A 10,752-nucleotide genomic window follows, 5' to 3' on the forward strand; every position below is an offset into this window, starting at 1 on the left:
GTAAACATGTATAATCATAAACCACTCTAACAATGCATCATAAAGCAATCCTCCAAAATTCTACGATGTAGGACTTAAGATTCGTCAATGAAATGAGCAATGATTATCATATATCCTTTCTTCTCGTTACTTGCCGTCCACATGTCAGTAGTAAATTGTTGTAGAGTCTCAACAGACTTAAGATTCATTAATGAAATGAACAATGATTATCATATATCCTTTCTTCTCGTTACTTGCCGTTCACATGTCAGTAGTAAATTGTTGTAGAGTCTCAACACTATCCATTCGCAACAAAAATATATGTGCTTGGAGTATTGAACAGTGTCAAAAGGGGATAGCAACAACGAGTAATTATTCAACCTTTATCTTTGTAGCATTGAGACACTCATTTGTAGCACCATCCTAAACAAATTATAAAAAAAACTAAATTACCCGAGACATATAAATTACCTTAAAACCTACTCTATAGGACTTAAGATTCATCAATGAAATGAGCAGTGATTATCATATATCCCTTCTTCTGGTTACTTGCAGTCACCAGAATATTGAACAATGAACGAAGAAAGACATGAGAGAAAAACATATTGGCTAGTGATTGTGATGCCCCAATTCTTGACTGGAGGGGACACCAAAGGCCTCTGCTCTTCCATCCCTGGATAGATAGAGAGGGAGGGCAGAGCTTCGAAGAGTTGAACAATGAAAATAGATGGCAAGTGCCTAATCGAGTTGATCGGGTCATGTAGGAACAAGGTTCAAGTCTACCGGTCTGTTAGGATGCCTCAACTGCATACATCACTGCACTTCCACTTGACACCTATCGTGATGATAAACGGCTCATCTCGCCGTGACCTAGTAAATTATTGTAGTGTCTCAACATAAAACATACGTGTTTGGAGCATCGAACAGTGTCGAAAGGGTATCAACAACACTGAGCAACTGTTGAACAACCTTCATCTTTATAGCATTGAGACACTCTGTTGCATCATCTCGATGTTATAAATGTCCTCCACAATGGTATGATATTGTCCACTCTGAGCATAAGCTCTCATGGCTTTGCTTTGGGCTTCCCCAAAAGGTCTCATTCCAAGAGAGTTAGTATTCCTCACTTATAAACCCCATGATCATTCCCTAAATTAGCCGATGTGGGACTTCCATCATCCAACATCCTCAACTCATAGTTTTGCAGCGTTGAGATGCAATGTCCTCGACTAGCAATGTCCTCGACTATGGAGCCCATGCCAATCAATCAAATTAAAAATTACATATTGGTTTAAATCCTATCCATATTTCTACAATATACCCTCTTAAGATCAATAATGTGAGATCCCACATCAGTTAGTGAGGAAACAAAACATTAAACTTCTCCTAGCACGCCCTTTCAAAAACTTTGTACCAAAACAAAAAAAACTGACAGCACCCACAGCACAAAGAAGACAATATAGGGCACGAGTGGGCTTGAGCTATTACAAATATGAACCTGTGACGAGCATTTTTTTTTAGACAAATGGGATGAAAACCAAGCTTAAAATGGATAGCTATTTGTGGTGAGAGCTATAATTAGGGTTAGTCAAAGCAAAGATATCGGGTATGATAGGTATATGAACTGAAACTCAAACAAAAACTAGTTTGGTTGTTACCATTCCAACCCAAAACCCAAGCTTTGATCTCATGAGTCATGACTCCTTTCTCTCTTAATCTCTCCCAATCTCTCTCTTTGCTATACATTCCAAAGGAAGCTCCATAAACAAACAAACCCTTAACAAACATTGTGTAAACATGAATTGCCTATCATGCCAAGCCCTTCCAAGGACCCAATCTGATAGGGAGGATGAAGCTCACGAGACCTCGTCTAGCGTAGGCAAATCGTGTTGCCTACACATATCACGACGGTGGTCGACCGAACTCGCACCTCGGTCGTATGAGTCGATCAAGTCCAACAACAATATTGCCTCGTCTTTGCACCAGAAGGCTAAGAATCGTCGTATTCAGAGCGATTGTGGCCGGAAAGAACCGAGGTTGATTCGGTGCTCCGGGATGAGAAGGAATTGGAGCTTTGAGGAGTTGGGGTTGAGAGATCAAAAGAAAGGGAGGTTCCATTGAGGTCTCGTTTTTCCCCACGTTTCTTCTTTCTCTCGGTGTTTATATTTCGTTAATAATGTTCATACTTCATTGGCTAAACGTTCTAAATGTTTTAGGTATGAATTTCCACATTTTTAACTCAAAAGAAAGAAAATAATAATAAACTAATCGGGCACAAGAAATATCTCGTTCACCTTTCCCTTGTTTAACCAATGCAAACAACGGATTTTTCCATCCAATACAAACTAGAGTTAGCTTATCGAGCGTATAAGGAGTATCGTCGATGTATATATATACATATGTATGTGTATACATATGTATATACACATATGTATACATATACATATATCTATATATATATACATATATATATATATATATATATATTAATATTAATGTCCAACATCCTTAGATGATCTTACTTGAAAATTTCTATAGGGGAATACCTTAAAATGATGTATTAATACAACAATAATTGATATATTAATTTAATATAATTTAAATTTGTATAACATTTTTGTGTCTTTAATAATTTAATATTTTATTGTAATGAATTTAGTTTTATATGTTATTTTGTAAAACAAGTTAATTTATATTGCTTTTAATTTTCTTTTTATTAATTTCAATTTTAATGTAAAATTCTATTGGACTGATCCCAATTGGTTGTAAAATAAATTAAAATGAAAATAAGAAAATTTTATTATGCATTTTTTAGGTTAAAAATAATAAAATAATACTTTCGTTTCTATTTTTGAGAAAAAATTAAAGAACAAAAATAAAAAGTATTAAAAAAAAAATTGAGTTTGTTATTTACGAAATTTCTACTGAATTCGGGGAATGTTTATGCAAAAACGAGAAACAAGAAAACATAAAGATCAATCAATGTTCGCGCATTGAGATGTCAGTATCCAGGAGTAAATGTGTTCCTCGGTTTATCATCAACATTCTAGTGCAAATGTGTTTCGGGGTCTAGTGCAAATCATATCTCTATCCTTTTCAAAGCACATCAAGACCAAAACAATATGTCATAATCACAATGCTTTCATGTTCCTTGATAGTTTGGTTGGGCAAGGGCGGAAGATATTATTAAATGAGTGAATATCGATCTCTTCTAGAGTGAATATCGATCTCTTCTAGCTCTTCGTACTCATATTCCTTTGTTGTCCATGTCTCTTACAAAAAATATATAAAAAGCTCTACCAAAGTAGTTTGCATATCTCGTACCACGAGCACGGAAAATAGTTTGCATATCTCAGTCTACAACTGGATTTCGTATAGATTCTAAATGCTCATATAGGGCTACACGAAAAGCTCCCTTAAGACTGGATCATTATAGATTTGGTATCAATCGTAACATTTGAGAAACTTGTCTATAACTGATTGCGCCTTTTTCTAGTGTCTACAATTTGTTTCCCAAACATATTAATAGCCCAAGGCCACCGCGATATTGTCCAAACTTGTCTATAACTGATTGCGCCTTTTTCTAGTGTCTACAATTTGTTTCCCAAACATATTAATAGCCCAAGGCCACCGCGATATTGTCCTCTTTGGGCTTTCACGTCTATAGGGATAAGTTTCCACAACCTCATAAAAAATGCTTCATTCTTCATATCTCATAATCAATCCCCCCTTCAAGCCCAAAGTCCCCGCTAGCACTCATTCAGCAATATCATTTGTAACAGATATCGTTTCTTTGAACTTTCCTTGACTTCCCTCTCAAAGTTTTTAAAACGTGTCTGCTAGGATAGATCTCACTGTAACATTATCTAATAGGCACTCCATGGGAGACTTACATTAGACTAAAACAAACACAAACAGCTGATCACATATTGAACCAAGCAAGATGCTATAAAATTAGAATGAACAAACTGTGTGACATTAATATAAGGGATATCCATATTCAACAGGGATAAATAAACATGTATATCTACACCTCCAGAATTTTTACCCAATCACTCTTTAACTAATATAAAAACTTACACATATTTGAAAACGCTTCCGATCGCGCTCAACCCGGGAGAGTTCTACCTTCTTTCTCAACCCAACCTATGCATACAACGCCATCGTCATCGTCATCGGTTGAACGTTCGTTCCAGACGATACGAAATCACAGCAAAATCCCCAACTACAACAGCGAAATCATAAGAATAATGTCATACATGTTATCAATAATTTAGGAATGCGAACTCGAGCTCAGCTCTTTAATTCTTCTTCTTTCTCGCATCTGCTTTCCAATTTCTTCGACCGAGCACCTTTTTCGCTGTCTCTGAGACGAGCTGTTCGGTAGGTGGCTCCGAGTGTGATCGTGTTTCTGATTGTGGTTCGGGATTAGAGGGCTGGCACTGGATTTGACCCTCACTGGTTGATGATTTTGCAGCCATATTAGAACTATTACAAGAGGCTTCTTCTAACCCTCTTGATACACTAACACTTCTTGCTTCCTTCTTCCAATTTCGACTACAATGAACTCGAGTCAAGGGATTGTTCGCAATGCCATTTGGTTGAAAATATGTTCCTGTTTGAGTAGGGTGTTTTATGGTTGAAGCCTTCTTTATTTCTTCTTCTAAACGTTTCCGAGCTCTATATCTGCGTTGCCTTTCTCGATTTTTCAGTCGACGAGTCATGATATCGTTGTCTATTCTGATGTATTTTTCTTGATCTGTGAGCTTCATTGGAAAACTACTCTCTGCTTCAGCAACGTGCTTATTTTGCACGATTTCCATTTCGAGGAAGGTCAGATTCGAATCACTGCTTCATCGCCTAACCCTCTATCTTTCAGACGACTTGCCAACAGTCTACGAACCTAATACACAAAAATGAATGTTCTGTCAATATACAACGAATAATATAACACAAAATTCAAGATTCTACAAAAATACAAAAGATTATTACAATAAAAAGCAAAATATGTTCATAAACTACACTTTTAGAGTCAATCTACTAAAAGATTCGAGCTAACCGACGCAGCGTTCCAACTAGTTCAAAGGCGCTATAACCGAACTGGTAAAACGAGAAATTTTCTTCAGTTTTTGCTAAATCAAACCATTCGATGTTATTACTACAAAACGCACAAAACGCTCGACTTCTCTTCACCGTGCTGCATACATGTATGCAGATGTTTCTGTTCAATAGAATATTAGAAATCAAGCACTTGAAATTCGCACATCAGTATAACAATCGAGCAACTTACAGATATGAAACACAATCTGCTAGAAACAATGCAACATTTAACAATATGATATTATCTACTTTAAGCATAAACCACCTAGACTTTATTTTTTGTTTCACCCAAAAGGTCACATATCAATGAGGATGGTCTTCCCCTTATCTAGCCAAGGCGGGACTTCGGTTGCATTCACAACAATCTTTTCCTTGAACAAAGAAACATCCAGCCGGGTGAGTGTATCACATAATCAGACCAAGTCCTCTTCACACGATACACACCACCTGTTCGATAAGCTCGAACACAAAACACTATGACCATGCCATCGATGCACACTAACACAACTAAATTAGAACTAAGACTTTGATACCATTTGTTAAGGGCACAGAACCATGCACATATCTCCATAATTGTATGACTGTCTACTTTGGGCATAAGCCCTCATGGTTCCGTTTCGGAAACACCCCAAATGTCTCATACTATGCAGGCCTTTTCATTCTTATTACAACATCCTCGACCATAGAATTCGGCCTGAGGGGTCAACCCAGAGTGGCTTCTATGAGGAAAGCGGCACAAAGAAGGCTCCAGGGCTTGTTAAGGAAGGCGGCAAGGCTAATTGAACCCCGCCCAGTAGACTCCCAGCTTGGCTCATCCCCTTCGTCAGCTCTATTATCGGGGTGCTATTACCTAGGTTAGTAAAGTTTGAATGTATGGCTGTTTTCCAAAACAATATATACTCGAATTTAAAGAATAAACGAGATGCTGTAGATATGAGTAAAACAGGGCTTTTGTGTTCCTTTTACAAAAGCTTCCATTTCCATATGGGAAGAGTAGCAGAACAACTTGGAATCCAATTATAAAATGTTAAAAGAGAAAGGTATAGGAATATAATTCACTATGAGAAAGCGAAAAGATAATAGAAATTAGGGCATCAATTTGACCAATAGCTACCAAATACAAACATCTTCCTCATTTCAACACCATAATAGAGGCTTTTTGTGTAAAAAATTCACCGATTCAGAAGCTAGAATTTGGGGATTCACATTTGGGATTTGAAAACAGAAAAAGAACCTAAGAACCAGGAAGATCCAGAAATAACCGAGAAGGGGAATACGAGATAGCCAATAAATATTGAATCAAATCACTAAAACGAAAAACAGGAAGAGAAATATTGAATCTAGCTAAGGGTGGAGGATGACGGAGGCGAAAAAAGGGGAAAAATCAATCCAGAAATGAAAAATTTGAGGAAAATTACAGCTGAAGAAGATAAAATAGAGAAAATGAAAAAGGAATTGAGAGAAAAGCAATATAAATACCTGGTAAATGAAGATCTGCACGCGTTGATTGGAACTATTCACGGAGGAGATAGAAGAAAGGCTAAAGCTATATATAGAGAATGAGACCAGAACGATGATATATGATTTTGAGACGCACGTAATCGACGGAGGATTTGCTCGAAATGTTTTTTTTTTTTAATTAATTTTAAAAAATACTTCAAAATAATGTTTTTATTCCTATTTTTTTTATATTTTTATCATTAATTTTGAATAAAAAAAATTATTAATATTACTAATATATTTGAAAATTATCTATTTACGATTCATGGATTATTTCTTTTCATTTAACATAGCATAAAATTTTTAAATATTAAAATAATTTTATTTTTTACTAAGATGTCTATGTGAATGTTACATTGTCATTTTTGAAACATACTAACTACTTATATGTTTGTACGAGAGTCTTAGGATAAAACCATGACAAATATTCCATACATACTAAAATAAAAAAAAAAAAAAAATTAAAATAATGTCCTAGAGACCTGAGTTCTACAAAAATAGAAATGCAACTACCTACTCTGGTTCGATGGTATTTGATGCACCGCTGCCTTCAACCGTACATGGATGTCTTGCATTTAAGTGGAATATAAAAGTAGCACAAGATTTACTTTAAGAAATACTTAATATGACCATACTATTGCAGTTAGAGAATACAAACACATGCAACATGAATGAAATCTATTATTTAAAATCGTATTCTCTTAGGTGTCTTTCCAGTCCGAGTCATCAGATGTGTATTTACTACTCTACACAAGACCCACACATGTGATTGTGGACCCACTAGACGGTTCGCCCTGGGCCTCGTGCTGGCCAGGCTAGGGTCTTTGGTGCTGTTGTTAGACACCCAAAAGGAATAGCGACCGTCATAGAATCGTGATAAACATGATGATCATTTTTCATTTCATAACGTACGCGTTCGTACTAATCATAAGCTGAAATATCCCGATGCACGTGAACATATATTTATGCATGAGGTTCAAACATTTATTCGTGTAAATAAATCATACAAAGAACCTCATAGCGACCGTCATAGGATCGTGATAAACATGATGATCATTTTCCATTTCATAACGTATGCGTTCTTACTAATCATAAGCTGAAACATCCCGATGCACGTGAATGTACATTTATGCATGAGGTTCCAACATTTTTTCTTTGTAAATAAATCTTACAAAGAACCCCATTTTCCAATTTCATTTCATTCATAGCATAACCTTTAAAACATGTCTCAGGTTGTCTCGGTTGTATCTCATAAATATCCTTATTTCAAGAGGTTTCATCACATGTCATACATGTCATTTCCAATTTCATTTCATTTCATTCATACCATAATCTTTAAAACATGTCTCTCAAGAGGTTTCATCACATGTCATACATGTCATGACCCAACGTAATTATGTCACAGTATATCATAGCATTTCATAGCCTATTACAAATTTTGGCATAATATGACATCCATATCCATTTGTATTCTAATGTTAGAAGGGCATATCACATTAGAATAATGCATTTGGATCTCACAATCCACCCCTTGGAGGTCAGCGTCCTCGCTGACACATTAGTGATGGCCCAACGTAATTATGTCACAATATATCATAGCATTTCATAGCTCCTCGCTGACACATTAGTCATGGCCCAACGTAATTATGTCACAGTATATCATAGCATCTCATAGCATATTATAATTTTTCAAGGCATAATATGACATCCATTTGTATTCTAATGTTAAAAGGGCATATCATATTAGAATAATGCATTTGGATCTCACAATCCACCCCCTTGGAGGCCAGCGTCCTCGTTGACACATTACCCAGTGTCGGGCTCTAATACCATTTGTAACAGTCCAAGCCCCACCGCTAGCAGATATTGTCCTTTTTGGGCTTTCCCTTCTGGACTTCCTTTAAAACGTGTATGCTAAAGAGAGATTTCCATACCCTCATAAGAAATGCTAATGTGGGATCTCACATAAATTCTAACACCGGAGTCAGAATGACAACACACTGTAAATATGGGAGATATACTCCCACTAAAGGTATGCAACTTAACGTAAGCTCAACTTGACATCTCGTGCACATCAATAGCTTAAGCATCAAAGGTGTTGAATAGATCAAAATCTTTCCTCCTACAATAACAGAAGAATAATAAAATTCTTGATTATGTCATCTGCCAAAGACGTTGATTCAAGAACAAATTTCTTTTCTATTTTTGTTATTTTCTTTCACAAGAGACCTTCGCAACAATATGATCACGATATGTTAGGCTCGGTTGGATTCAAACTCTCATCAAAGTATAACATAGTTTAACTCCGGAGTAAAAAGTTCCATATATATTCGAGTAACAATTGCCTATATTTAGTTATTGGACGTAATTGTATTGTATACGTTTAGATAAATAAAGTTAGAAAATTAAGAATATTTAAACTGTACAGCTCCTTAATCTAACAATGTAACAAGTTTATTTGACTATATATATCAGACAAAACACAAAGTAAATTAAACTTCAAAGAAAATGAAGCCTCAAAACATCTTTTGTTTCATCATATTGCTCACTTTTGAATCAAACATGATTATTAGCTCATGTTTGGCACATTATGATTCTAAATACTCGCTTCCAGGGACCTCGTGTAAAGTGATCATTTTGAATCAAATGAATGGTTTATCTCTGTTGGTTCATTGCAAGTCAAAAGATAACGATTTTGGTGAGCAACAGATCAGCCCTGGAGGCAATTTCAATTGGAGCTTTAAAGAAAACTTTTGGCAGAAACATTGTATTGGTGCAATTTTATGAGCAACCATGGACGTGCTTCTGGTGAAGTATTTTGGCCAGAAAAAAGAAACTGGCTTGGTGCTCGATGTGACCATCATAACTGCATTTGGGTTGCTAGCGAGAATGGTATTTTCTTACGTCTTGGTTCTCAAGATTTGTATCAATTAATGTACCCATGGAAATGATGTAACCCAACACTTACGAACATAATTATCGATCGAGGCATAGTGCTTTATAAATGAAAACTCTTGTGACTTTTTGGAAGGACTACTCCTTAAAACTCCACATAGTTATATTTTTTTTAACTATTTTTTTCTTAATTCATCATTAAATATGTAAGATCCCACATTGAGTGGAGAGGGAACAAAGCATTCCGTGTGGAAACTTTTCCCTAACAGACACGTTTTAAAACAGTAAGGCTTACGACAATAAGTAAATGGCTAAAGCTGACTATATTGTTAGCGGTGGACTTAGGATTATATTTGAAGCATAGCCGTTCTTGATGCTATGATTAAATTTTTAGGTATCAATAATTTTATGTAGTAAAAATTACACGTTTTAGGTTACAAGTACTCCATAAATTTATATTTTTATCATTAATTTTGAATAAAAAACTATTAATATTTTAAAAGTGTTCGCCAATATATTTGAAAATTATCTATTTACACTTCATGGATTATCTCTTTCTTTAATTTGAAAGATCAGCACAAAATTTTTAAATATTAAAAGAAAATAAAAAATAAAATAATAATAAAAAATTAAAATGATGTCCTAGACTGACCTAAGTTCTACAAAATAGAAATACAACTACCCTACTCAAGTTCGATGGTATTTGATGCACCGCCGCTGTCAACCGTACATGGGTGTCTTGCATTTACGTGAAATATAAAATAGCACAAAACTTACTTTAAGAAGTACTTAATAAGTGACCATACTATTGCGGTTAGAGAAGGTAAACAAATGCAACATGAATGAAATTTATCATTTAAAACCATATTCTCTTAAGCGTCTTTCGAGTCCGAGTCATCGGATGTGTATTTACTACTCTACACACGACCCACACATGTAAATGTGGACTCACTAGATGGTTCGCACTGGGCTTCGTGCTGGCCAGGCTAGGGTCTTTGGTGCTGTTGTCAGACACCCAAAAGGAATAGCGACCGTCATAGGATCGTGATAAACATGATGATCATTTTCCATTTCATAATGTACGCGTTCGTACTAATCATAAGCTGAAACATCCCGATGCCCGTAAAAATATATTTATGCATGAGGTTCCAACATTTTTTTCTTTGTAAATAAATCATACAAGACAACCCTATTTTTCAATTTCATTTCATTCATAGCATAACCTTTAAAACATGTCTCTTGTATCTCATAATTTCAATTTCATTTTATTCATAGCAT

At 35.5% G+C, this 10,752-nt stretch overlaps 2 protein-coding genes across 4 annotated transcripts; one reads left to right on the top strand and one right to left on the bottom strand.

Annotated features, from left to right (window-relative positions):
* Nucleotides 1-1,695: 1,695 nt before the first annotated feature.
* On the top strand, nt 1,696-2,272 carry LOC147789169 (uncharacterized). Its single transcript, XM_087118271.1, has one exon. It carries the CDS (start codon nt 1,777-1,779, stop codon nt 2,098-2,100), a length of 324 nt encoding a protein of 107 aa, XP_086974397.1. The 5' UTR covers nt 1,696-1,776; the 3' UTR covers nt 2,101-2,272.
* A 1,661-nt stretch (nt 2,273-3,933) lies between these two features.
* On the bottom strand, nt 3,934-6,696 carry LOC147789170 (uncharacterized). 3 transcript variants are annotated; one of them, XM_087117809.1, is made up of 2 exons: nt 6,559-6,696; nt 3,934-4,882 (listed from the first exon to the last, which is right to left on the bottom strand). In XM_087117809.1, exon 2 carries the CDS (start codon nt 4,800-4,802, stop codon nt 4,281-4,283), a length of 522 nt encoding a protein of 173 aa, XP_086973935.1. In that variant the 5' UTR covers nt 4,803-4,882; nt 6,559-6,696; the 3' UTR covers nt 3,934-4,280. The 3 variants fall into 3 exon arrangements, with proteins under 3 accessions (XP_086973935.1, XP_086973937.1, XP_086973936.1); XM_087117811.1 differs by lacking the exon at nt 6,559-6,696 and adding an exon at nt 5,613-6,517; XM_087117810.1 differs by lacking the exon at nt 6,559-6,696 and adding an exon at nt 5,039-5,603.
* Between the last annotated feature and the right edge of the window lie 4,056 nt (nt 6,697-10,752).

The sequence above is a fragment of the Cucurbita pepo genome, chromosome 15 (genome assembly GCF_057944985.1).
Source record: "Cucurbita pepo subsp. pepo isolate OVF chromosome 15, ASM5794498v1, whole genome shotgun sequence".
Classification (NCBI taxonomy): domain Eukaryota; kingdom Viridiplantae; phylum Streptophyta; class Magnoliopsida; order Cucurbitales; family Cucurbitaceae; genus Cucurbita; species Cucurbita pepo.

Excerpts from the sequence above, each read along its gene's own strand:
- LOC147789169 (XM_087118271.1), top strand. The coding sequence starts at position 1,777 with ATGAATTGCCTATCATGCCAAGCCCTTCCAAGGACCCAATCTGATAGG.
- LOC147789170 (XM_087117809.1), bottom strand. The coding sequence starts at position 4,802 with ATGGAAATCGTGCAAAATAAGCACGTTGCTGAAGCAGAGAGTAGTTTT.